Source organism: Grampus griseus (assembly GCF_964374135.1).
Source record: "Grampus griseus genome assembly, chromosome: 7".
NCBI classification, from domain to species: Eukaryota; Metazoa; Chordata; class Mammalia; order Artiodactyla; family Delphinidae; genus Grampus; species Grampus griseus.
In genome coordinates this window covers 56,663,037-56,689,974 of record NC_139001.1, presented here as the reverse complement: position 1 = coordinate 56,689,974, position 26,938 = coordinate 56,663,037, and the positions used below count along the sequence as shown (strand labels likewise).

Below are 26,938 nucleotides of genomic sequence, written 5' to 3'. Positions count from 1 at the left end.
ATATCTGGCCCTCCACTGCAAACCTCGTAGCAGAAATATTGTTGGAAATTATATATATTTGCTTATAGAAAAATTAATCGTTACAGCTGAATTAGAGGAAAGAATTTTTGAAAATGAGAAAAAAAGATTAACCTCTCAGGAAACACCTAAACTGATTGAAGTCTTGGCTTTAAAAAAAAAACAGGTGGAATGCTTAGTCAATTCACTTCACTATGTGACTTTTGGTATAAATTTAATGTCTCATTTATTGTGCATAGAAGTTCCAGTGAACACCGCCCAACAGGGCCTTTTCAGACAGCCATTCAGAGATACAGCAAAAAGCTTTTAATTTGACTTCTATCCCCCCTCCATTGTCCAGTGAAATGGGCCTGAAGCATTAAAATTACAAAGTTAAAGTAGCAAATATTCACGATTTAATGCTAAGTGTAACGGCTTTAAAAGAAAAAAATTAACAAATGTAACTTCTATAATTTCTTAGTTTTTGAAGTCCCTGGCTCCATTGGGGAAAAAAACAGGCCTGTTGCAGTTGTAATTTTTAAAAATCTAGCCCATCCTATAATTGTGGGCGATTACAGAATGGGGACTTACTGTGTCTGGCAAAAGAAGGGCTGGAAGCTTTTGAAAAAGACACTACTGGAAGCTCTTGGGAGCCCAAATATCTTTGGCATTCAGGAGCCCCTGTTTGCTGCACTTGACTCGTCGACAAAGGGATGAAGCATTATTAGTGTCAGTGATCCAAGCCCCAGTCAAACTAAAGAACAAGATTGGAAATGGTTTGTGTCGAATAAAGAGAAGTTAAGCTCCGTCGGCTAGAGATGGCATTTGGCCACTAGAGAGCGCCGTTGCTCCACTTTGTGATAGTAAAGCTGGAGTTGCGGCGGAAGGTTTTGATTAAAGATACTTACAATCTTATTTTAAATTCCAAATTAGGATAAATTTAAGCAAAAAGAAGCAATGTGCACTGTTAAATTCTCCGGAAGGGTTTGTTACTTATAAAATTTTGGCTTAGGATTTCAGAAAATTTGGACTACGGCACAGCTGAAACTATAAAACGTTATGGTAAGTCAATGCATTGTATCAGAACAGAAATGTGTAAAAGCATACATCTTTATTTACGAAGTTAATCGCACTCTCTTCCCATTCAGATTATAAACAGAATGCTTGAAGGAAAAAACAAAAAACTAAGTGTTTTGTCCCAGGAGGAAATGTTGTGTTATCATGTTTTCTTAATTAGGCCAGAATGCGTAGAAATGAATTTTGTAGTGTTTCTTTTTCGCTCCCCGCCCTCCCGCCCCAGGAATCACAAAGTTCTAGAAGGTGCCTTGTATTATTGAGATCTAGGCTCGTTCTTCTTTTTCCCCCATTCCATTCCAAAACCCACTGTCGAGGGTTTAGACACGCACACGCACACACGCCAAACAGTGAAATAAAAAGGCACAATTGCATTCCAAGGCTTTATTGAAAATAATACTCTTTTAATTGGGTACTTGCAAGGTTGGAGTACAAATCGTTAACTGTCAGAATCAGTTCGTTCGCCTTCGGATTTAAAGGAAATTTTACCTGGCGATAACTGGCAGAAAACAACAACAAGAAACCCTTACCCGTCACCATGCCTCCAACAAAAGCCTCCTTGCACTCCCTGCTAATTTAAAAGTTAAACAAAGCATGCCTTTATCATTTGATTCATTAGAAATCCGTTTACCTTAACCATTTTCAGCTATTCCCTGTAGAAACAATTGAGTCTTAAACGTTATCTTGTTATGCCTTTCCATCTCGACCTTATTTTCTCCATTTGCAAAATATGATATTCAGCCCACTCGGACTGACCTCAGCTCACTCACAAGCTGGGCCACCCCACAAGGAGAGAGGGGTAGTTGAAATCACTCGCCTGCTGCACCTTTGGGAGCCGTCTGGGGGTTCTAGACGTTCACATTTGGCGTGAAAAGCCGGGGAGGTGTGTTTTAGCTTTAGCTGGAGCTTCCTCGGTGGGCTCGGGAGTGTTTCTGAGGTCGGTTCCCAAGGCCGGTGGGCCTGCCGCCCTCAACAACAATGGATCATCCCAAGGAAAAGGGTCACCCAAAGAACCCACGAAAAAGGCAGAATAGGCAAAGGAAAACGCACTCAAATGTAGAGACCTATTACATTTATTGGACATGAAAATGGGAGGGGGGAGTGGGAGATGTGGAGAAGAGAAGGTGAACGGTGGTGTAACGCCAAGCGGCTTCAAAGCGAGTTTCTAAAATCAGGAATATTTTGCCGATTCACACTCGATTTCCCCACATGACACGGGACGTTCCTCTTCCTCATCGCTCATAAGCTAGAGCGAACTTTCTCTTTTTTTTTCTTTTGGAAAGATCGGTAACTTTTAAAGCTGAGCCCGGCACCCGCTCTCGGCGGTAACTTCACCGGCTTGTTGGATGAACTAGAATCGTCAGAAGACGCGCGCCGCCTGCAGCTGCTTGGAACCGGCGCGATCCGAACGCCGGCCCGGAGGCTCCTTGGGGGGACTCGCGGGCGTCGGTCCCCCGTGCTCCGCCCGGGGCCACCGCCTGCCCAGGTCCGCTCCGCGCAGGGGCTGAGACCCGGGAGTCGTGCGTCTCGCCCGAGGAAATACCACCCACCTCAGCGTGAGTCCTCCCTTCCCGCCTTGGAACATTTCTGTCTGCTTTTCTATTTACTCCCTCAGCAATGCTAATGTTCCCCCCCCCCGGCCCCGCCACATTCTTCAGCCTCCCCCCTGCGCCTGGTACTGACGTCTATCGAGGGTGAAATGATGGAAACTATATTCATGGGCATGATTTCCATTAAATATCAATTAACCTGGGAGCCTCAGCCAGGCGTGCAGTGCTTCAAGGGTAAATGTACATCTCATTTCCACAAGGCCCGCTCGGCTGGAAAAGAAGGGCTTAGATTCGCTTTGATAATGCAAGGTATTGGGGTCACCCTTGTGGCCTTTAATCAAATTACTTGGATAGGACCTAACGCAAATGTTCGGTCCGGATCTTCTACACGGCTTGCCCTCGCTCCCTGGGCTGCGCCCGCGTGTCCAAAGGCGCAAAAGCCACAGCCAGCCTCTGAAGGGCTGCTACAGGGGACCGGGGAGGGAGTCATTTGCTCCACAGCCTCCTGGGAGTGTCCTCCCTGCCTCCCTCCCCGCCAAGTGTAAGGCTGTGCTGCGCCCCCGCCCCGCCGGCTGTGGCTCGCATTCCCTCGGCCCCCGGGGGCACGGCGAGCCCTTGGCAGTGCGGCTTTACGGGCCCCCTTTAAGGCCGGCGGAGGCATCTCCCAGCCACTGTGAGGCGTCCATCGTGTGCAACAGTGTCGCCTCCTCACGGATCCCTCCGCGCGGTTATCTCGCGTCCATCTCGCTCCGTCTCTGAGCAGTGGCTTGGTGCGAAAATGCCTCGCCGGGGCGCACCGGGGTGGCAGCCTCGGCAGCGGCGGCGAGAGCGGTGGGAGGGGGCTGCGGGGGGGGGCGAGGTGAGAGGTGGCGGCGGGCAGAGGGTGTTTTTTTCCTTTTCCCTCCAGAGCGGGGGTTTGTAAACCGAAGCCAAAGAGTGTCCCCGTGGGCCGGGCGTACTTTTTTTCTTGTCCGGTGCGCTCCTGCAGGGCCGCCTGGTGCCTGAGAGGAAACAGTGGAGGCAGCGGCGCAGGTCACCCGGGGCGTCGGCGATTTTATTGAGCCCGAGCCGGCGCGCGCCGGGAGAGGCCGGGCGGGCGGTGGAACGCGGGGACTGGGTGAGGCCCCGCGACCCGCCAGGGAGGCGGCGCGAGGTAGAGGCGGCGGGCGCGAGAGCGGAGCATGAGCGCCCAGTAGCCGAGGCCCCGCAGCTACCCGGCCTCAGAGGCGACGCGAGGGCGGGCGGGTGGCAGCAGCAACGTAGCCCGGCGGCCCCAGCGGCGCCAGCAGCCGCCCCAGAGGCCCCCGCGGCAGTGCGGTCGCGCTGAGGCGCGTTCCCTGCCTGCTCCGCGCCGCCCGCCCGCCCGGGGCCGCCCTTCCTCGGCCCCCGGCCGCCGCCGCCCCGATGAGCTCGTACTTCGTGAACCCGCTGTACTCCAAGTACAAGGCGGCGGGCGAGGCCATCAATCCCACTTACTACGACTGTCACTTCGCGCCAGAGGTCGGCGGCCGCCACGCCGCCGCCGCCGCCTTGCAGCTCTATGGCAACAGCGCCGCCGGCTTCCCGCACGCGCCCCCGCAGGCGCACGCGCACCCGCACCCGTCGCCGCCGCCTGCCGGGCCGGCTTGCGGTGGTGGGGGCGGCCCCGGTCCCGGCCAGGAGTACTTCCACCCCGGAGGGGGCAGCCCGGCCGCAGCCTACCAGGCCGCCCCCCCTCCGCCGCCGCCGCCTCCCCCCTGCGGCGGGATTGCCTGTCACCGGGAGCCCGCGAAGTTTTACGGATACGATAACTTACAGAGACAGCCGATTTTTACGACCCAGCAAGAGGCCGAGCTGGTACAATATCCTGACTGTAAATCGTCCAGTGGTAATATTGGCGAGGACCCAGACCACTTAAATCAGAGCTCGTCTCCTTCTCAAATGTTTCCCTGGATGAGACCACAAGGTTGGGATGCTTTTTTTTTTTTTTAAGCGGGCAGAGGGGGAGAAATCTGCTTTCATCTCACGTTCTAGCTTTAAAACTCCCTTTTCCTCTCCCTCTCCTTTTCCTTTTTGTGTAGCTTACAGTGACTCTTATAAAGTAAGATAAACTTTTTTATTTTAAGTGGAAACCATGTAAAGACGATGGGGACAGAATGATTGCGAAGACGTTTTCTCTGCCCCTCTTGACTGCCCATCCTATATATATATCAGACCTAAGGAGAGTTGTGTATATTTCACTCCTTAGACCCGTTCCAGAAACCTTCAGCAACCTGCAGATGCACCATTACATTTTTAAAACATTTATTTTCCTTTTTTTTTCTGTTTGTTTTAATCAGCAGCTCCTGGTAGACGAAGAGGAAGACAAACCTACAGTCGATTCCAAACCCTAGAGCTGGAAAAGGAATTCCTTTTTAACCCTTATCTGACCAGGAAGAGAAGAATCGAGGTTTCCCACGCCTTGGCCCTCACCGAGAGACAGGTAAAAATCTGGTTCCAGAACAGGAGAATGAAATGGAAAAAGGAGAACAACAAGGACAAATTCCCGGTTTCCCGACAGGAGGTGAAGGATGGGGAAACCAAAAAGGAAGCCCAAGAGCTGGAGGAAGACCGAGCCGAAGGCCCAACAAATTAACTTCCACCTTTAAAATTTTACCGCAGATTATTGAAACTAATGATCAGCATATGCTGGTGAACACCACCTATTTTCTTTGTTGGAAAGGACTTTACCTGTATTTCAAGCTACCTTCATGTCACTGCTCTTGAGGTTTCTGCGCTTTGAGAGGGATTTGGGTGTTTAAAAAGTTTCTAGTGTCGTACAGGAACAGCCCTTGAGCTGTCCTATGTAAGAGTAATTTGATTCTGACCTTGTAGCTATATTTTTATAATGGTAGTTTTTAATGGCTGAGCTGGTGATTTTGCCTCAACAACGTAAACTTCCTAATGTTTAGCACTAAATAATTGAATATAAAATGCTTTATTAATCAAACAAGTGCACTTGAACATTTTAAATTTTTTCTTTATGGTGAGTAAATTAAAAGAAGTCTATTAATTTTTTAAAAAAAATTATGCCTGCAGAATATTTACTTTATGTTATTTGATTAAAATGTATTATTTATATTTTTCTTTTTACTTTTATAATGAATGGTTCGGGTGCCTTTTGTTTACTCCTAAAAGGTTTCTTTGAGTATTTTGTAAATGTAATATCTCTGGGAAAAAGTCTGGGCCAAATATTCAAAAAGCACATGTTAGCTGAAGAGTGTAATGTGTAGTCCTGGCTCTGCAGCTTCCTTAAACTTGGGGAAAATGTTGGGCCAGTGACAGAAGTTTCAGGACAATGTCAAAGTTGACATTTAATCATTTTTCTATAGTTTATACAAATTATGGCAATTTAATCATCTAGAGTGAATGAATACTTGAAAAGCCAATTATAACATTTTCACTCATATACTATTTACTTTGGCAAGTCGCCTTGTGGAATGCCTCTTGTTTCTGAACTTGCTTTCGTTTTGAACTGTGCTTGGTATTGCCTGAAATTGCTAGGTCTCTGTGCTGTGGCCGCCGCTGTGATTCCGTTTTTTTGAGGAGGTGCCATATTTATTTGTATTCCGTTCGCTCTGTTTGCACGCCCATTGTGAGCCAACTTGCTGTGCACGTCTCAGATGTCGGTTGGTACGTCCTCTGCTGTTCTCCAGGTTGGCCTCACCTATTTGAAACAATCCTTGAGAGCAAACGCAGAAAAATCCGAGTGTAAACAACCGCTGCAGAACATAGCTAGCTCTTTAATAAAAGAAATGAATCTTTTTCTAGAGCTAGTGTCTTTGAGCGCCGTCAATAACCCTTTTCCTGAGTCAGGAACAATCGCCTGGGCTCACGTGAAGGCAACATCCTGCTAAAGCGTCTACTTGATTTTTTAAAAGGGGGGGGTATGTGCACCCTTGCTGTAAAAATAAATAAATCAGTGCAAGGAGGGGGGCCTCTCTTTCATTCCAGAGAGAGCTGGCCAGGCTATCCCAGCTTCATCTTGCTCTAAATAACCTTGATAAGATACTTGGAAAGCTTTGAACTTCGCAAAGGACTGGAGTCATAGGTCCAGTGGGGAACAATCCGGAGTCCAGGTTACACCACAGCTTATTCCACTGAGCTGGCGCTGATGCTGGGGTTTGGGATCTGTTATTAACAAGATACCCATTTTCTATTTGAGGCTGCTCCTACAGCTGCCATTTTATGAGGGAAGAGGAGGGGGAAGAGGGGCGGGAGGGAAGAGGAGAAATTCAAGTAAACTAACATTTCTCCCCCCAAAAGGAAAAGCACCTTTATCAGGTAGGCATTGAAGAATTCTCTTCTTTTTCTAGATGCCTGTGTATTTTTAAAGAGGTACATTTTAATATCCAGAGTGGCTTATATTGCACAGTTAAGAAACTGGAATCCTATAGTTTTAGGCCTGTATCACCCCCTCAGGCGTTGGTGAGCTGTCTGCCTGCTGTTTCAAGGACCAGGGAGATGTTGGCACTGGTTCGGCAAGAGGCGAAGCACCACCTGGCTTTCTATCCAGGGAAGAGGCCGTGGCTGTGGCATTCGCTGACCTGAGCCAGGAAAGACAATTTTAAATCAAGGGTGTTGCACGAGAGGAGACAGCTGCAAACGTGCATGCTGCATTTGGAAACATTTTGCTCTGTGTGTTGCCTGAGACTCTGCTGTTGACTGGTTTAGAGCAAGTATACCAAGTGCCTGAAAGCATGGCTAGGGAACAGCCTGGCTGGGGAGAGGGTGGGAGTAAGCTGGCTAGAGACTGGTGCTGGCTGAGCTCCAGCTGCCCTCCATTTAAGGGACTCCTCTATTAGCAAAATTCGCTCTCTCCTACACAACAATGCTCCCCCCAAATCATTCTTAGAGCCATCGATATGGGCAAGACTCTCTGTATGGTGTGGGACCTGGTGCATGGATATATGTGGAAATCAGTGAAGGAAGGGAGGTAAAAATGTTATTTCCTCTCCACTTTGTGCTCCTATGAAAGTGTTGTACCTTCTGGCCTCATCGGCCCCCTAACCCATGATAAACTCATAGCTCATGTACGGAAAAAGGCTGTTGCATAATTAGTACATTTGAGCGTATTTGTACATTTACAAATTTGGTATTTTTGGTATATATTTGGTGTATTTGTACATATACGTAGATTAGTCATGTGTAGAAAGTGTTGGTAATAAATGTAGGTATATATGCTTCCTTTTGTAGCTAGGAAAAGCATAGATTTGTCTCCAAATAAAGAGCTTGTGGAATTACAAATCACACACACTCACCACCTTCTTTCTTCCAGTGGCTAGAAACCCCCATCACAGTGTTTCATGCAGACAACTCGCAATGACGAGTGCAGGAGATGCCCTTCTAATTGGCTCAAACCTGAAAACATCCGAGGGTTTGCCGCAATAAGCAAACCAACATTTTTGCTGCAGCAATTTGCATAAACCTTCAGAGAACCCTTTGCAAACAGCCGACACTCTGGTGCTCTGGACTGCTTATAGAGTCTGCTTAGAGAGGTTTGTAAACCGTTGACAGAAAGATCGGACCCTCCAATGTTAACACTGGATGAAAAAACCAAGAGTCCGAAGTGATTTAGGTTCTCTGTTTGCGTGGACCAGAAACACACAAAAGAGGGTGTGGGTCTCAATGGTTCCTAGAGAAAAGTCAGTTCAGGGGCTCCCATTTTGTGAGATTCCACAAAGCCCAGCACATGGCTTACAGGCTGCACAGTGGGGAGAAGTGCAAATATGGCTTCTTTTTAAAAAATGCGGAGTCTTTTCCCAGCCCTCCTTCCCTCAGCCGAAAAGGAGGGTCATAAAGCTCTGCCTTTATTTGGGTAGAGGAAAATTGACAATTGAAGTAATTTCTCAGAATATTTCAGAATTGAACAAGCTCTGTTCAGTTCCACACATACAGACCAGTGTAAAGTGCTCTAGCTTGGGAGGGTCCAACAACGTGCTTGATTTTCCTGTATAATTAAAAATATTGTTTAATTATTCTTCAGTGCAGAAGGTGTTGCTATTTCACGACCAAACCTCTGTCCTCTGCTTCCCCAGTGTTTGCTGAATCCTCGAGCATCTGGTGGTGAACAGGGGAAGAGAGAAAACATTTTAATGGACCCTGGCTGCTGCTATGGTTACCTCCAGAAAAGTTGGAGCCCACTGACTTTTTCTAGAAAGAATATGACTTTTGCTGACACGTGGCAACAGAAGTACTTTAATCAAAAACATCCAAGGTCATCGGAGCTTTTTCAAGGGATACAAATGGCCTGCTCCAGAGGGTGCTGCGTGCTTCCTGCTTAAGTCCACGTCCACTTAGGTACTTACTGGGTGTGAGGATGTTAATAGAGAACTTTCAAATAGACATCCAATGCAAATGTTTATAAACGTATTACTAGAAATCCAAAGACAGTGTCCTTGAAAGGATGGGGGGTGAGAGGTTACCTCTTAACAGGCAGGTTCTAAAGCCTGATGGCCATGCCCATGCATTAATGATGAGGGGAGCCAGCCAAGGACATTTACTTTCATCTGGGGTTCACTGGGGCAGCTTCCATGAGAAGTGCAAAGGGAATGTGACTCCTGCCTTTGAAGAAGAAGGACTATTTTTTTTTCAAGCCTGAAACTGGGGAGTTGCTTTTTTCCTAAACAAATGGAGCCCCTTTCCTCTTCAATGTTGCATTGACCAGGCTTTTCAGCGGACAAACATTTGGGGGGCAAGGGAAGAGGGGCTACAATTAATTCCATATAAATGAGAATTGCACTTAGGGGAGACTTAAACAAGGGGTTTCAGAGGGAATCCAAAAAAATTGCCTTTCCTCTAACCCAGGACTGTTCAGGAAGATGTTTCTGCTGAGAAAAAGAATAGGCATTGGGGGTTCAAACTATTATTTTGGAGAAGTTGACAAGTACATAAAACCATGTCCAGCCTTTGAGCTGGTTGGCAATTCTACCGCAGAAACTGGAAGAAATGGGAGGGACCCCAATTTATGTAGGAGAGGGTCGGTGTGGGGAGAGCACATTTTCTTGGCCTGCAGAGCCCAGGTTTTCTGCGCAAGGTCAGACGGGCTGGCTTGCCTGGAGATGAGAGGGGCAAAAACCGAAAGTGCTTGTCTCCTCTTTCAGAGCGGCGTTTTGGTGAGGTAAGGGGAGGGGAAACCAAGTGAGGGGAGAGTTGGAGGGGTGACCGCCAGGATCACCTCCCCAAGTGAGCGCGGGGGCAGCACACCGCACTCATTCTCCCTGTAACACAGCGCCCAATGAGCAGAGGTCTCAAGCCAAACCACCAAAAAAAAATAAAAGGAAAAGAATTCCTAGAAAAAGGAACCGTGAAGGCAAGAAAGGCAGAGAGAGCAGTGGAGAGGGACTTAGAGGAAGAAAGAGGAGAGGAGGGAGGGAGGGAGGGAGGAAGAGGAGGAGGAGGAGGAGGGGGAGGAAGGAGAGGAGAAAAACAGAAGAGGGAAGACGAGAGAGAAAGAGAGGAAAAACATGGCGCTTGCGAGCTGTATGTGCAAAATCCGCAAGGAATTGCAGTAAATTCCTTTTTGTTTGAAGAAAATTTACAACTTGGTAATAGACCTTTTTATGACCTATTTGCGGTCGTCATTGGCTGCGGCTGGTCATGTGCAGGCTCCGCTCGCCTTCACGGCCTTTTTCCTGATTTCCCAGGCGAATTTCCCCCCCGCATTCTGCCTTCCTAGAGCCTCACCCCCTCTTTTTCTAACCTTTGTCTCCGCAGAGGTGGGCTCCAGTCGCCGGCTGCGGGATTGCGGGGTCCGCGGCGGTCTCGGCTCCCGCCCGGCGCCCAACTTGGCCCCGCCGCTCCTTCGCCCCGGTCGCGCCGCTGCCGCCCCCGGAGCCGGTGGGGAGCCCGGCAGGCGGGAGAGCCCGGAAGGAATCCGGGGCGCCGAGGCCCCGGCCGGCGCCGACACCGCCCGCAGGGAGCAGCCGGCCTGCTCTGGGTGACCGAGCCGCGCGGTTCCGACGCGGCTCCTTCTCTAACATGAGCGGGTCCCTGCCGCGCAGAGCGCGCGTAGCCCGGCAGCGCCTAGTGGATTACAGCAGCCGCCCCGGCCGACCGCCGCCTCCAGCTCGGCACCTCCGGTAAGAGCCGTCCCCTCCCCGCGCCCCCAGCGCTGCCACCGAGAAGCTCGAGGCGCCCACCCGTTTGGGCAGCTCGGAGATCCCTGCCCGACCCCCTCCCCTTCCCCGGGACCTGGGAGTGGCTGCCTGCGCCCCCTGCCCCAGATCACTCCATCTCTGAGCGGGCGTCCCCTGGGGCCCCGGGTGGGGTCCAGCTGAGCTCAGAAGTCGAAGGGAAGCCCTATTTCCTCTGGAGATTATGGGAGGTGGATAGCGGCATAGATGGAGAGCCCCTCGATCCCCACCCTGGGAAGAGTGTGCAGATGCTTCCTGGATGTGTCAGCTTTGCTGGGGGTCACTAAAGGCACTCTGTAGTATAGAGCAGTGTTTTGCGGTTTGTCTGTGGTCAGAGGTACCTGGGAGGCTAACAGGTGTGTTTTGAGGGTTGGAGCTTGGGGGTGGGGTGGATTCTGTGTATCCAGGATGTGCTTGGTTTGTTAACCTAGGCTTTGACGAGTGATGCTAATTTCTAGGGTTGATGGTTTATTGGGCCTTGTATATGAGATGGAATTTTAAATATTAACTGCTTCTCTAGTTCTTAGATAATTTTTGTAACAATTCAAGAAAGGTTCCTCACACATCTAATAATCTGTCAGGTGCATTTGTATTATTCTATGCCACAAAATGGATGCATGTTTTGAGAGGTAGTAGTATCAGAAAATCTGGTGCAGGTCTTGGGGAAAAACCAAGAGACATTTCAGAAATTCGAAGCATGTCTAAGTTCAGACATCGCGTGTGTTTCTTATTTGCCGGATTGGGAAAAGAGTGGATATTTTGCTCTCTAAATGTACTGTCGTGGTGTGTGTGTGTGTGTGTGTTGCCTACGAATAAATATTATATAGCAACATTTCCAACTCTACTTCAAAATTACTGGACCAAAATATCTATGAGTCGAAAGAAAATTATTTGCAGAAAAAAATGCTATTTTCTCCCACGGATTTTGAACGGCACTTGAGGATGCAGTTCTCAAATCCTATTGCCTATTCTCTCGTGGACACGTTGTGAAATGTTAAAACCTTTGGGACAATCTGCCGCATTGCGCATGAGGTTGACCTGCGCGCGGCGGAGTATCGTTTTTTCAACCACCCAGAGGAAAACCCTAACATTTTAATGTTCTCCCAAATCTTCCAGTGTAACCGTGTTGGCCGTAAAAGCATTTCAGAACAATAAATGACATCTTTGTAGAAAGGTATTTTTAGTAATTAACGACGGAATCATGCGAGTTTCAAAATGGAGGGCCACGATTAGTGGTCAGTTGACGTCTAGCAGAATTGTTGTGGATCGCTATGATCACTAACAAATTAGAAACTCAGTGATTTTTAAATCTGGAACGTCTGTATTCTGTAAATACTTCTCTATTACGGTACTGCTGAGATCATTCTTTCATATTGGTTTACAGCATTACCTACTGAAAATCAGGGCCCTGGTCAGGGGCTCACAAGGCCCTCCCCTGGCAACTCCAGAGCCTAAGGAGCCCCTAGGTTGCCTGAAAGCTCGGTGGGGGTGGGGATGAGTTGTGGCCATAATGGCCAAGCCCTTGTGATCAGAGCTTCAGTCGCCTTTCCCTGGGTTCGATGGCTGAGCGCGCCCAAGTGACTGAGAACCTGGGCGGGCTGCAGGTCCGATTACGCAGCAGAGGGTGACGTCATGGGCAGATATGGAGGACTAGGGGGCTCTTTGTAAGTCCCGTGGTAGCATTAAGAGTTTAAATGGTCAATTGCATTAAGACCTTAAATGGTCAATTGCATCTAAGGGAATAAATAATCTGCAAATCACATTTGAACGCAGGCCATTTAGTCCAAGAGGAACTAGTTAACGCTTTTGCCACTGCCAGAAATGCCCCCACTGTCCCAGTTAACCCAATTTTTAAAAAATTAAACGAAACTAAAAAAAACCCACTTGGACCCTAGGACCTCACAAGTGGGAGAGTGTAACTCTCAGCGTCCTTGGGCCGAACCTCTATCCCTTTGTACATCAGGGAGCCGGTGGCACGTCCGGGCCTTAGTGTCTAAGGTCAGGCAGTGAGCTGGGCTTGCGCTCTCCGGGAGGACCAGAGAAAAGCTCGTTGTTATAAATGTGGTCAAGCACCAGGGCTGAAAACCAAACGTATTTTCCTGTCAGATGCTCCTCCAAATAAATATATTTCGCCAGAATTCTGTTTTCCGAGCTCGAGAAGCAGGGGAAGGAACAAAGACAGTATTTCACTCTGGACTGGCAGGCAGCTGTTAGAGGTATTTACGGCCTTGCCGCAGTGCGGCCGCCGGACAGGGCACGTGGGGGCACCGGAAGCTGGGGAGAAGCCACCAAGAACCCGGAATTCCTATTTAAGTCCAATTTAGGGCCACTTTTCCGGAATTGGTGTGAATAGATACCCTCTTTCTAGGAACTGGTCCCTTAGACTTCATAGTTGTGCAGACTGAGGGAGAAGTTGTGCTCTCTGAACGTAAGGTGGTTCTCCCCCACCCCGCCTTGATTAACGACTTGGGAGAAGGCGTGCACTAGATGTGAAACTGCTGATCCAAACGAAAACCTTGAGAGGGTTCACCGGCAACATGGCGATTTTGCTGGTTTGGCGCAACAGGGCTTGCAGATCAGAAAGGACGTTTGAGGCTTTTAACACAGGTTTTCCTGAAAAAGTATGTTTCCTGCCTCTATAAGATGGGGCGTCCAAGCGCTTCTGCAGGTAGGCGCAGAAGCAGTGCGTGGTGCCTCACACCGCCCAGCACTGCGCACAGCTACCGTACAGCTCAGTGCCCCGAAGCGCCTGCCTTGCCCGCTTGCCCAGCGTCCGGCGCATGTGCAATGAAATAGCCCAGCCTGGGGATCCAACCAGCAAAGCACGGAAGGGGGGAGGGGGGCGAGTGGACTCAGAGCAGGAAGATATAACCCGATCTCTCCAACTCCTCCCTCAGGATTCGCCACTCATCTTTCCTTTATTCCAGCCTTCATTCTAAATATAGTCAAACATCTTGCCCTTGACTACGTTATTTTCAATCATCTTGACTCACCACCCCACCCCAATTTAAATCTGTACTTTAGAAAACAGTCTGCAAATGCGAGCTAGTGGCCAAAAGGAAACCAAATCTTCTTTCAAGGTGTTAAAATAAGCACTCACACATACATTTAACACCTTAAAAGAAGATATATATATATATGTATATATATATGTGTATGTGTGTGTGTGTGTATATATATATATATATCTGATCCTTGGGGAAGTGTATAGATTTTCTTCAGCCTGGTGTTTCTGCTTTGGGAAAAGGCCTTTCCTCTTGGCGCCTGTTCAAACCGCCAAACTTCAGGCCAATCCTTCAGCCGGACCATTCCCAGATCTTGTTACGCCAGCGCAGCACGTTCGAGGGCTCTGTGGGGACCACTGGCTCAGCAGAGAGCGGTCAAACAATAAATAAATAAACGGACAAACTGGAGGGCTTTTCCGCCCGGACTCGCCTAATTAATGGAAGATGCACGCTCCTGGGCCGCGAGCTTGTTGTCAGTGCTGCGGGGGGAGGCGGCCTCAGAGCCCTCTCAACTCCTTCCGACCGCCCCAGGGGACGGGAGGACCAGCTCGCAGCCTCCGGCGCGGGAAGACCTCCGCCCGCGCGAAGAAGCCCGGGCCTCGGGTTTCCGGGGCTGGCGCAGTCCCCCTGCTCTGTTGTCTGGCGCCTTGTCCAGGAGGAGGCGCTGTAGGACAAGCGTCCTGTGGGCTACGGAGGCGCGGGAGATGTCCCGGGCGCCAGCGGGCTGGGGGAGGGGAGGACACGTGACCCCGCCCCTCCGCCTCCGCCCCCGCCTCCGCCTGCTAGGAGAGTGTTTTCCGCCTGCGAGGAGAGTTGGCGGTGCTGCGCCTACACTCAGGGGCGGCTTCCCGAGCAGAGGCAGCCCAGAGTCCCGGGAGCCAGAAGGCAGGTTCGGGGGTGGCGGGCCACCTCAGTTCCTCTGCCTTCCCGGAGGGGGCGCGATTTTCGCGCGCTGGGCTCCTAAGAGCAGAAAGAGTTAGGGTCCGGTGGTGGGGCAAGCTGCGCCCAATCCCAACCAGCCCCCTCATTTGGGCTGCTGTTCTTGCCACTTTCCTTTCCCGTAATTCCTGGTACCTAGAACCGGCAGCCTTGAAAAGCCGAGCGTTCAGCCCCTCCTCCCTCAAGCTGACGGGCCTCGCCCTGGCTCACCTAGAACAAGGCCTGCGTCCTGGGGTGGGACTCCCTCGGGCCTCTCTAGAGGTTCTGAGATCCCGGGTGAATCCCACTGACTGTGCGGCTTGAGAACAACGCAGGTGCTCCTCTCTCCCCTTTTCCACACCACCCACACACTCTTCTTCCCCCATTGCGCCCATTTCAGGCCTTTGGTGGGCTCCATGGGGTATTGCATCAGCTGTGACACCCAACTTAAATGACTGGCTCAGATCCAAGCCCACTGTTCCTCGTTGCCTCCTGGCAGCACAGTCTTTTGCCTCCCTCTTTTCCCTACTTTAGGTCAGTGATTCTTAATGAAGGCCTGCATTCAAACCTCTTGTTTATAATGCAGGTTCCTGTGTTTCATGCCATACTTACTGAATCAGAATGTCCAGAACCTGCAGTTTGTAAACACTCTCCACCATGGCAGTTAGGATGTACGCTTATGTTTGAGAACTGGCCAAGGGTATCTCCTGGTTCTTCTATGGTTCTTTGGTCTCCAGAGGCCAAGTTCTCTCTACCATTCAGCAACAGCCATTCCCCTAGGTTTGGGGGCTCCCTCCTTAATTAGGTTTTCTAATGTCATTACCCCATAAGCTGACTAGTTGCTCCCATATAGGGAAGGAGACATTGATCCCTTGCTAACTTGGAGATTTTTTTCAAAGAGGCGAGTAGGTTCTGAGTACAGACCTGCCTTCTTTCAAATCTTTATCACTTACCTGCTGTGTGACTTTAGGCAAGTAGGGCAAATTCTCTGGGCTTGTTTCCTCATTTAGAAAGTAGGGATAATAAGAATACCGTCAAATGTTGTTATGAGGATTTTTACTTACGTAGCACTACTATATGCCCAGCACTATTCTAACTACTTTACATACATTAACTCACCGATTAAGCACTTAAAAGTTTTTTTTTTTTTGCACAAGCCAAACATTCAGTACCTGTTTCGACCACATATTGAATAGCAAGCATTCAATAGGAGTTCTTATCATCACTATCCTTTTTCTGTTCAGTAATCAGGCCTAGACTTTTAGAGCTGAAAGAGACTGGTTCACTCACCTAATCCTTGAATTGTACAGAGAAGACAGGATGAGGTTTGGTCACAGGAGAACATGGATCTGGGACTTTCCCTTTTGCTGTAGTGGGCCTCATAGGCCCCACTCCCTTGGGTCTCAGTGTCTGGCCCCTGCCTACAGGTAGACTTCAGGGCCAAACCTAGGAGGAAAGTGCCCCTAGCTCCTCAGTGGGCAGATGTCAGGTAAGGGAGGCTTCACACCCACACAGGCACATCTGTGACTCCTACAGAAGGCTCAGGCCTTACCACAGAGCAGGCCCTACTTTCCACCTTCTGGAGTCACCTTCTCCACCACCACCCATCAGTCGCACCCACTAGGCCAAGCATCCTCTTTTACAGCCCCAGGGCAAGTACCCTCTTTTCAGTCTCTTGAAAGCTGGGACAGGGTGGGAAAGCAAAAGGCCAGTGAGCAACAGCAAAGGAGGCAAGGAGTGCCCAACTCCCCCTTAATCTGCTTGTGTTCCAAGATCTGGGCTCCAGGACCGTGGCTGAGCCACAGCTCCAAACTTGGGCCACAGTGATGTCAAGGTGTGTCTTAAAGAGGCCTATGCCCCCCAAATCTCCATCAGCCCTTCCAATTTTTTAGATTATTTATATCTTTTAAAAATAATTATATGTATACTATTTCAGGCTATAACCCACACATATGCATGCACACACACACACACACCCTGCAACCAGGTTCTACGCCTTAGTCCTGGCCTCCATGACTTCTGACTGTAGACTTTTTGTAAGAGGGCCTCCGCAGCCCTTGGTCAAGCTGCTTCTCTTGGCTTAACCAGGAGTCCACCTGCGTCAGATTTTCTGTCCAAACCCACCTAGTCTCTTCTGCTGTCAACCACGTTGGGCAGAGTTTGGCCCATGAAACCGGGCAGTGCTGTAGCCACCCAGCCACTTCCATCTCCTGTGCCATCTACCCTCTATTCTTGGTTCTCAAAGGACTTAGGTGACCCCCCAGATCCTGCTTTTCTTGGGACTGCTGGAGCCTTATCCAATCTCTGGCCCTGCCATCAGAGATCCTGCCCGAGAGCCTGTTCTTTTGGATGGCACATCTCACTGTTAGAGTGGTTCCCTCTGGGGTCACCTTTCCTTCCCAGAGGACACCAAGGCAGAGCTCCAATGAGCAGACTCCATTTAGGGGGGGAGGGGCGGGGGTAGCAGGAGAAGTGGTCCTCTTTCAGTGATGGGATATAATGCCAGGAATGTGGAATTATATTTCTCTCCTGCTTGGGACTCCCTGTTCAGCCCTTTTCTGGCTCTACCACCAGCCTGTGTCCCTAAGTGCCAGGCCTGGCAGTCTTTCTTTATCTGCCCCCAGCCTAGGGAGTTCATCCAAAGTTCCATCCCCTATCCTGGTTGTGCAGACAGTTTAAGGGAAGAGTTCAGTACCACTTCAGTACCACTTCTGGGCAAGAGGCCTCTTGAAAGTCAAGGTCAGGATATTCTTTCCTGGGCCACATAGCAAGGGCCCTTAGGGTGGGCAGAGAGTGGACCTCAATACATTTGGAGTGCAGCTGATGCCTCTTGGGGCCCCTTCAGTCTCTCCTTCTTCCTGGGAGCGGCTCTGGCATCTGGGTTCCTTCAGGGAACCCTAGCTCATGGAAGCTCTCTGAGCAGAAATTCCCAGGACTGGGTTTTTCCAGCCCAGTGAGGAAGGACAGTGTCTAGAGTCTCAATTTACCCAGAAACCAAATTCCTTACAGGTTTTTAAGAAGGCCCCCACCCCACCTCTTCTCCCCGACCTCTTCTTCAGGACTGTTACCACCACCATTGAAAGTCCTTGGAAAAACCCCAACAAATTGGCCCAAAGTAGTCTTCTGTTCTCCCTGGTGCTTAGCCTTCTTACTAGACAGCGTTTGCTCTTCCCCATCTGCACTCTGTCATTCACCTACAGAAGCCCAGCATTGAGGGCAGGGGCCAAGGAAGATTGGAGGGAGGTAGACACTTTCTCCTTTAATCATGTCGCCTGCCTGTCCTAAGACTAGAAAGTAATTGAAGTTGTCTGCCTCAGTGTCTTCCTTTCTTTTCTCCTTTTCCCTTACGCATAGCTAGTTACTTTGCTGTTATTATCTAAATGTACAGAGTAGGCTATATAGTTTTATTCTTACGAAAGCCACTGTGAATACTGCAGGCAAGTCCTAGTTACCATCCTTTATCACCATTCATTCAAAAAATATCTACTGAGCCCTGAGTAGGTGTCAGACATTGTTTCAAACACCATTCTCTCAGCCTGGTCTTCTCTTTACATGGCCCCTCCCCCATAAAAAGCTCATAACAATTGCCTAGAATGTCATAGGTCCTTTGATTCATCCTCTTTTATTAACTTAAGGAAAAATAAAGAAGGCTTTTCCCAGCCCCTCAAACTTTTGTTATTTTTTACAGTGGATTAAGGGGGGCTTGTTTTGAAGCTGCTCACCTAGTGCTAATAGAGTCAGAAAACATTTTTTTAAAGGATTGATCTTTACTCATATTTTAAAAACAGATGCTACCAACTGTAAAAGAAAAAGGTACTTCTAAGTGGCTAATGGCATGGGGAGGGAAGAAGTAGATGCCATACAGTCTGGGCTAATAGCCCCCTGCTTTCTAGCCAGTGAAAGTGAAATCAAGAAATGGGTTTAGAAATGCACAGAGAATGGGTGGAAATTAGGATGCAAAGAGATTTTTGTGGAAAGGAGTCTCTTTCAAGGGCTTGATGGGTTTGCTGATGAGAACTTTTACAACTGAATTTGATTTAGAAATCATAGACGTATATGTGCTCTACAAAGCTACACAGAACACCCATTCTTTTAATCGGAATAGTAAAAATCGTACGTTTTCACACCGTTTGGTAGCAACTCTGCCAGGCTATGGAAGGATGTTGGGTGTCAATTCTCTTTTCACTCACAGCCCTTGGTGGGAGCTGGGGGTGTCTTCCCCACCCGCGCCTACCTCAGGCATAGCGTGGCACATTCTACCCCATGGATCAGTGCTCGGGCCCAAGCTCCTTCTCTTGGCTTTCACAGCAGGAGAGCCCGCTGCCTCCCCCTCTCTTAGGCTCTCCCTCTGGTGCTGGTGGAAGGGTAAGGGTGGGGGAGAGAGAGAATCCCACCCAGGTTTGGACCCCTAAGCCCTGTGGTTGGGACACTGTGGGACTGGGGACATCTGACTTCCTGGGCTTGGGTTCCTTGAGAGCCTCATTTACTTCCTCACACCCTGTCCCCTTCACACCAGGGCTGTTTTTATTGTTTTATAACCTTCTTTAGAGTTTCAGTCGCCAAAGATGCCGATGGGGCTATTCTCCACTTTCTCACTTTACCAAACCCCAAGTCTTGCTGTTTTAAGCAGTTTGGTCACTTGCAAAGGCTTCCCTTCCAGATCTAAGCAAATTATAGAAACCCCTAGGCATGTGGCTACCTTCAACTTTCGCTGAGCTCATTCGCAACAATACAGAGCCAAGTGTTAACTCCAGCTGCCCCCCCACCCCCAAGCCCACCCAGCATCTCCCAACCACCCTTTTCTTATCGAAGCTAAAACAAAATCTCAAATAACTTCTGGTATAAGCAAGTAAGAAGTGGCCTTTGGCTTTCCTCTTTATTTACCACATCCAAAGCTAAAAAATGATTGAAATAAAGGAGTGGATGGTACTCACAGCGGATGCAGCCAAAGAATCATAAGACATGCCCATCAACCAGCCTTTTCCAAATAGCACTATCTCGCAGTTTCAATAGACATCCCTGAAAAGATGCTATTTGAAAAGCCTGGGGTATTGATATGAATATGACTCCCCCCTTGCATCCTAGATATTTGGAACTATTTAAATGTGAGGGAACAGTTGCAGTGAACCTTTATTTAGTGAATAAAAGTTTAAAGCGGAAGGTTATTTATGGTTCTGCCAGAGAGGGAACCTGAGTGGCTATCTACGAACACGTGATCCCAATAAACTTTGTTTTATGGCTTGAGAGTTGACAAGCCAAAATATAATTCCCACCATAAATTAGGTTAAGAGCATACAAGTGCAGATGCTTGGTTCCTGAAGCAGCAATAGAAAAGTGAGAGGCTCCAGCTAGCGCCGGGCGCAGGAGACAGGTCTGCTCCCAGCTCCCCTGCCCACTAGGAGAGAAAACCAGTAAGTCACTTATTACTTTTTCCAGGACAACTCCAGGGGTGGGGGATTTCTCTGCCCCATCTTTTCCACCTGGTGTGGGGAGAAGTCCCCTGGAAGTTAATTTTAATTTTAGCTTAAACCTAGATCAAGAAATAGGATGGAAATCCTGGTTTTCTCCTCTCCCTTCTAGACATAGAAAGTTAGGAATTGAGGGCTCCCACCTCACAAGAGGGACATTCTGTCTCTCTCCTCCTCATAATGGGGCATCTGCTTCTGAAGTGGAATCAAACGGGTAGTCTAGGTGGACAGAGAGAAAGGATAAGGATGGAGATGGCTTTGCCTTTGTGATTTCTCAGAGAAGACTGCCATCCCAGAATAAAACTAGAGGAGACTGAAAACTTAAAGCTGGACGCCAGCCCCTGTGAGGATCACTGCTTTGTAAGATTGCTTTGTGGGTCCTCCAGAAAAAATGCTGACGAAATGATGTCATATCCATAGAGCTGGATAAGAGTCTAAAGCATTGCCATTTACCTTTAAACCCATCGGTTTTCCTCTTCCTTGATTATCATTTGGGTCCTCATTTCCCTTGGAAATTGCTCTTTGTTTTGAATTAGAGCAGAAGTGGGAAGGCAAGTCCTAGCCTTGTCTGGTACTTCTTTGGGAAGGAAAAGACAGTTTTAGGGGAGCGCTGGTTGGAGCTGGGGAATTTGAAACCAATCTGAAATTGGAAAAGGGGTCTGAGTTGCTCCTAGCGCGAGACAGACGGGGAGCTGGGGCAGGGGACAGATGCAGCGGCTAACCCCCTCCCCAGTGGACCTGCGCCCACCCCGCCGATTGTGCAGAAGAAAACACACAAAGGCCCGTTTTCTCCTCGCTTCCCGTTTTCCCACGGGGGAAACCCTGTTACAGACAGCCTGAGTCGGGCCAAGCAAAAAGTAAGGTTTTGCTCAAGGGGTGCATAGAGTGGGGGAGGTGATGGGGGCCATACTCTCCTACCTCGTGGGTCTGCCCTTGAGCACTGCAGTCTCCCGCTCCGCGCGCGGAGAACTTGGCGCAGTTCCTGGGGGCGGGCATCCGAAGCAGGAGGGAGGTCTGGGTATTGGCGGGGTGTCTGGGCCTTGTCATTTTTCTGTGTATCATCTATCTTTATTATCCTGTGGAATTTAAGTGACCCCCGTTTTCATTGCAACAGGTTCGGGACCGTGAGAAACCGCCGCTGTAAGTACCTTCCCGTTTCTTCCGAATCGAGAAGGGGCGGTATTGATAACTGGGGTGGTAGGGGCGAAGGGCCGCGCCAGAGGAGTGGGCGGGTGGAAGAGCAGTCCTGCCTCCCCAGGCCTGACTGTGAGAGGGGAGCTCGAGCTGGAGGTGGAGGATCTAAGTTGGACTCTTGGAAAAATTTTCTGGGGCCTGGTTTACAGTCACCTAAAGTAAGGGAACAGGCCGCGGCCTCTCGCCCTTGTCTCCTTGGACCTCCCTGGACTTTCCCGGCCTTCCCAGACCTCCCCAGCTCGCACAGGTGCAGCTCCGCCGCAGCGAACGCGTCTGTGAAGAGCTTGCAGCTAATTAGCAGCCCGCCCTATTAACAAGTCGCGGCGAGCATCGCTTTCTGCTCGAATCAACCTGCTGAACACCCAGGCAGCGCGATCCCCCTTTGCCGCCCAACCCAGCTCAACCCGGTTCAGCCTGGCCCAACCTTCTCTAGTTTTTTGTAAAAAGAAAACAAACAAACAAACAAAAAACCCGCAACCCTCTGTGGCTGCGGGTGTGTGGGGTTGGCCGGCTTCCGGGAAGGGCTGCGAATTCTGAGCTTTACGTGGAAGTCCCTCCTCCCCCCTCCCTAGGCCCCAGCCCCAGCCGCGGCGGTTTAGGCCCTGGGTTGGGGAACTGCGGCCGAGCGAGGAGGGAGGGATACGGCCCTTCTAGTTCACCTCTGCTTCTCTATAACTGCAATTTGAGAATTTCTGCGCCTGAGCCGCTAGCGTTGCAGGCAGACGTGGCGGGGGGGGGGGGTGCGGGGGGGGCAGAGATTCTTGGGGTCTTGGGCTTGGAAGTTTGGATCTTTCTGAGTTGCATATGCCGCAGAAGACAGGTACATTTCTGAGGAGGCCTGTGAAATCTCCAGGAAGGCTCTCTCATTAAGATGATGGTAGTGGGGAGAGAATCAAGGAAAGACCAGGGGCCCCTCCCTCATGCAAAACGGAGCTGATTTTATTTTCATAGGAGATGGAATGTGCGAAGATGTTAGGAACCAGGCACCCTCCCTCCCTGGTGAGACATCCTCTCTCTAGGGTCCGGGAAGCTAAGGCTTGGCTCTGGGCCAGGTTTCTGCCCTCCAGGCTGGGCAGCCTAATCGACTCGCTGGGGGCTGTGCCAACCCCCCAGGAGTGGAGGTTCCGCCCAGTACATAGTTCACCTCTATGAATCAGGCTGTCTCAAGTGAAACAGGGCTCAGGGCTCCAGGCTGGAAAATCCGGTGTCCCCAGGAACTCCTGGTCTTGCCTTCTTCCTGAAGCTGCCCTGGCTCTGGGTGCTTATCTCTGTGGATGCTCCTTGCTTGCAAACCCACGATCAGCACCCTGTAGCTGAACACAGCACAAAAAGCCGGAGACATCAAAAGCATTTGTATGGGCAGTTGGGCGGGAGGTGAATATTTAACGCTTTTGTTCATCAATAACTCATTGGCTTTGACCTGTCTGAACAAGTTGAGCAATAAGGTGAAATGCAGGTCACAGCGTCTAACAAATATGAAAATGTGTATGTACCCTCACCCGGTTCCCCACCTGTCCCAGCAGCCTCCTCCAATTTGTCTGGATAAAGCCTAGGCCCAAGGTCCCCAGGAAGGCAGGTGTGTGGGAGCTCTTGGCATTAGAGGAAGTTGGGGGGAGCCCCCCTGGGACAAGGGGGCTGGGTGTGGGGCAGCCTCAGAGCTCTTGTTAGAATTGGCACCCAGGATATCCCTACAAAATAGCCAAAGCACTGGACCCAGAGGATGGCGGTGGGGGAGTGAGCAGGGAGTGTGCACAGTGCAGAGTAGGAGAAGCCAGCCAATTTTGCCAGGCAGAGGGGGGCTCCACCGCACCAGGCCCAGGTTGGGGCTTGAAAATAATTTTTGAATCATGAGGGTAAAATCAAAACAATCAAAAAAATTTAAACACCTCTAGCCTACAGTCAGGGATCCAAAAGCCCCACCCGAGCCCGGGCACCCCTCTGCCTCTGAAACCCATTCGGGCCCTGAGTGCTCTTGGTGCCCTGAAGCGAGGGGTGAGCCCTGGACTGCGCTGGGGCGGGCACAACTCGTGAACTTTTGTACTCTTGTGTGCTGCTGTCGGCAAAGCAAAAATAATGAAACTTTGTGATATGTTTGTAAATGATTTCGAGTGACCCCTTGCCCTGCCCTTCACCATTAGTGCGCCGGCCCCAGCCCAGGGCAGCTCAGTGCCTGCAAGCGGCGCCTGCCTCGGGGTCTGCAGCAGCAGCCGGACGGAGAGGCCAGCCGGGCTCAGGGCCCTGGAAGGTAAATGCGCGACTTCTTGGAGAACTAGCTTTGTCAGCCAACCTGGCTTGCCCTGACAGTGGGCAGAAGAATGAGCAGAGGATATTCCCTCTTGCCTCTTTTTCTTCTGCCATTGAGGGCATTTGCTCCTTTCTGGAAAATACCACTTGCTAAGGGAGTGGGGGTTATGTGGATCCGGAGAGGGGGGTAATAAAGCCGCCATTTCTGGGATGGATTATTTTTCTTCTTTTCTTTCTTTCTTAAGAAGACTGTCCTGACTCCTTGGCTGCGTGGTAACCCCGGCCCTGGTACAAGGATGGGGAACTCGTTGCTGCAAATTGCCACCAGGCGCTTCAGGCTACCTGAACCATCTCTGAAAGGCAGGGTGGCCGCGTTGGGCTGGTGGCGGCTCCGAGGAAGAGGCGGGGGCTGGCAACGGTCTGGGTACTCGCTCTGGGTGGAACCCGGAGGTAGTAACGTTGTCTATATATACCCTGTAGAACCGAATTTGTGTGGTATCCACGTAGTCACAGATTCGATTCTAGGGGAATATATGGTCGATGCAAAAACTTCACATTTCTCCGCAATAGCCAGAATTAGAACTGGAGGCCAGAGGCAGCCGGCGGGTCAGTCGCCTCTTTCTGTTTTATTACCTTGGACTCCAGGTGGATCGTCTGAGCCTGGTGACATAGAGCAGCCTTTTCCTGGAGAAGCTCCTCACCTTTAAACAGGGCCCCCTGTGTAAAACCCTAATTGGTTGCGTGAATGCAGGGCCAGAGGGTTAGGTTTGGGGGCACTGGGGAGCAAGGTGGGAGTCCAGGTCACCCCAGCCCCAGGTCTGCCCTCCAGGGGCATAAAGTTGGAGGGTGCTCAATGAAGGGCCTCATTGGCCGTTACTGCCATGTGAGAAGAAGGTGAGCTGGGCAGAAGGAGTTTAGGGTCCTTTGGGGTCCATTTGGGTGAGCTGGGGGTGCCCTCACCACCTTCCTGGGCTACCCTTCAGCTGCCCTGGCTAGAGCAGCACGGGGGCTTCTTGCCATACCAGCAAGGGCCAAGATTTGGCTGGAAACACCACGGCCTCGAAGAAAGCTTGGCAGTTACTCATTGCCTAATTTGATTCAGGCCAGCCAGATTGTAGTAACTTTTGGGTGACCCTGATGAAGACAAAGCCGGGATTCGGCCTTTGTATGGCAGAGTCCCCGCTCCACAGGCTGGGCGGGCGGGAGTCCTGCCTGCCTGGGGTTCTCTGCCAACTCAGAAGCCACCTCTTCCGCCCACTTTTTGATGCCATGCACCCTGACAGATATGAGGATTCATTCCCGCTTGAACTGTGCCCATTTTGGGGGGCTGATTACAGGCGGGGTGAGTGGCGGGGGCACTGGAGGTTAGCAAAGTCAGTGGCAGACAAAAGCTGGGGTTACCTGTGGGGAATGAGGATGCTGGGATTAGAACTACTTTAACATCTGGCGGGGGCCCTCAAATGTGCCACGGCAAGTCACTTGATTACACGTATGTTATTTAGTTAAATTTGTGAAAATTATGAGATGCTCACCAACCCGGTGATAAACTCACTCCCTCGCTATTGGCTGGTCTGGTCACATGGCCGCCAACTTTATTCAGTTGACAGCAAGTAGGAGGGCCCTATGGAAGGAGAAAAAAAGACAACACGAGAAAAATTAGTATTTTCTACCTTCTGAAATTAATGGCCATGAGTTCGTATATGGTGAACTCCAAGTATGTGGACCCCAAGTTTCCTCCGTGCGAGGAATATTTGCAGGGTGGCTACCTAGGCGAGCAGGGCGCTGACTACTACGGCGGCGGCGCGCAGGGGGCCGACTTCCAGCCCCCGGGGCTCTACCCACGGCCCGACTTCGGTGAGCAGACCTTCGGAGGCGGCGGCCCCGGGCCTGGCTCGGCACTGCCCACGCGGGGTCACGGGCAAGAACCCGGCGGCCCCAGCGGCCACTACGGTGCCCCGGGAGAGCCGTGCCCCGCGCCCCCGCCCCTGCCCGGCTCCCGGGCCTGCAGCCAGCCGGGCGGCCCCAAGCAGCCGCCCCCTGGGACGGCCCTCAAGCAGCCGGCCGTGGTCTACCCGTGGATGAAGAAGGTGCACGTGAATTCCGGTAAGGCACGGGCCCAGGACCTCTCAGTCTCCACCCCAGCCCGGCGGCCTGGGCCCCGCGAGGGGGTGCGAGTGGGTGGGGGCGTGTGGGGCTTCAATGGGCGCCGCAATTACTCTCTCCATAAATTTTTATAGCCGAGGGAGCAGGCCGGGACCATGTGGCTGGCTGCTTGGCTCTGGGCGCAAAAGGGGGTGGAGATGGGGGTGGGGTGGGGGAGGACTCCATTTTCAGAGCGGAGGGAACGCGGTGGAAGAGGGGATTTCCAAAATGCCTGGGAGTGCTGGAGCGGGAGGTGGGCTGGGGAGATGGGGCACGTTTGGGGATCCCCGCCCGAGAGCCCAGGAGAGCAGGTGGGTCCGAGGGGTTGGGTGGGAGTGAGCGTGTGCGCCTGGGAGGGCGGGCAAGAGGCAGGGAGTGGGCCAGGAGCGCGCCGGGAGGGCCCGGGCCTCGGGGCGCGCCAGGAAGTGAGCGGCTGTGGCCTAATCCGAGGCCGGGCGCTGACCTGACTGTGCGGTCTGCTTGTCTCGCAGTGAACCCCAACTACACCGGCGGGGAGCCCAAGAGGTCCCGGACGGCCTACACCCGGCAGCAAGTCCTAGAACTGGAAAAGGAATTTCATTTTAACAGGTATCTGACGCGGCGCCGTCGGATTGAAATCGCTCACACCCTGTGTCTTTCCGAGCGCCAGATCAAGATCTGGTTCCAGAACCGGAGGATGAAGTGGAAAAAAGATCACAAGCTGCCCAACACGAAAGGCAGGTCCTCGTCGTCGTCGTCTTCATCCTCCTCCTCCTCTTGCTCCTCCTCAGCTGCCCCTGGCCAGCATTTGCAGCCGCTGACCAAGGACCACCACACGGACCTGACGACCTTATAGAAGTGGGGACCCTGGGCCCATCCCTCCCTGAGCTCCCGGCTGAGCCGAAGCTGTGGGGGCAGGCCGGGCCTGCTGTCACCTCCCTGGGCTCTAAGGTACTGTAGGGTGGACCTGGGACAGGCAGGCCTAACCTCGGACTAGGTTAGCACCCTGCCCGAGGGTAGCCCCCTCCCTGGAGCGGGGATGGGGGTCGGGGGGGGGGTGGGATTCTCTCTCTAAGTATATTATCAAATGGCAGGAGCTACTGGGAACATAAAACCTTGGCGAGTCATTAAACTCCTGAAAATCTCCGCTGTTGGATTTTGAATTTGCAAATGAAGGTTGGATGCTTTATCCCAGTGTGAATTTGAACATCCTC

At 51.0% G+C, this 26,938-nt stretch overlaps 3 protein-coding genes across 4 annotated transcripts; all 3 read left to right on the top strand.

Moving 5' to 3' along the window:
- Positions 1-4,025: 4,025 nt before the first annotated feature.
- Positions 4,026-6,798, top strand: HOXD8 (homeobox D8; the record flags this gene model as incomplete). Of its 2 annotated transcripts, none has more annotated exons than XM_082658648.1 (2): positions 4,026-4,566; positions 4,943-6,798. In XM_082658648.1, the coding sequence occupies 2 exons, from the start codon at positions 4,026-4,028 to the stop codon at positions 5,233-5,235; spliced, it is 834 nt and encodes a 277-aa protein (XP_082514774.1). In that variant the 3' UTR covers positions 5,236-6,798. The 2 variants fall into 2 exon arrangements, with proteins under 2 accessions (XP_082514774.1, XP_082514773.1); XM_082658647.1 differs by having other exon boundaries at positions 4,940-6,798.
- Positions 6,799-7,961: 1,163 nt separating this feature from the next.
- LOC309825370 (uncharacterized protein) lies at positions 7,962-23,757 on the top strand (the record flags this gene model as incomplete). Its single annotated transcript, XM_082658918.1, has 5 exons — positions 7,962-8,016; positions 9,743-9,759; positions 10,356-10,720; positions 21,280-21,305; positions 23,498-23,757. 5 exons carry the CDS (start codon positions 7,962-7,964, stop codon positions 23,755-23,757), a joined length of 723 nt encoding a protein of 240 aa, XP_082515044.1.
- A 1,001-nt stretch (positions 23,758-24,758) lies between these two features.
- Positions 24,759-26,709, top strand: HOXD4 (homeobox D4). Its single transcript, XM_082658389.1, has 2 exons — positions 24,759-25,706; positions 26,237-26,709. Exons 1-2 carry the CDS (start codon positions 25,286-25,288, stop codon positions 26,578-26,580), a joined length of 765 nt encoding a protein of 254 aa, XP_082514515.1. The 5' UTR covers positions 24,759-25,285; the 3' UTR covers positions 26,581-26,709.
- The last annotated feature ends 229 nt before the right edge of the window (positions 26,710-26,938 follow it).

What these genes read in the sequence shown, in the direction of transcription:
- HOXD4 (XM_082658389.1), top strand. Translation starts at nt 25,286, where the DNA reads ATGGCCATGAGTTCGTATATGGTGAACTCCAAGTATGTGGACCCCAAG. An exon ending in GAAGGTGCACGTGAATTCCG is followed by an intron (nt 25,707 to 26,236) that starts GTAAGGCACGGG and finishes CTTGTCTCGCAG; the next exon opens with TGAACCCCAACTACACCGGC.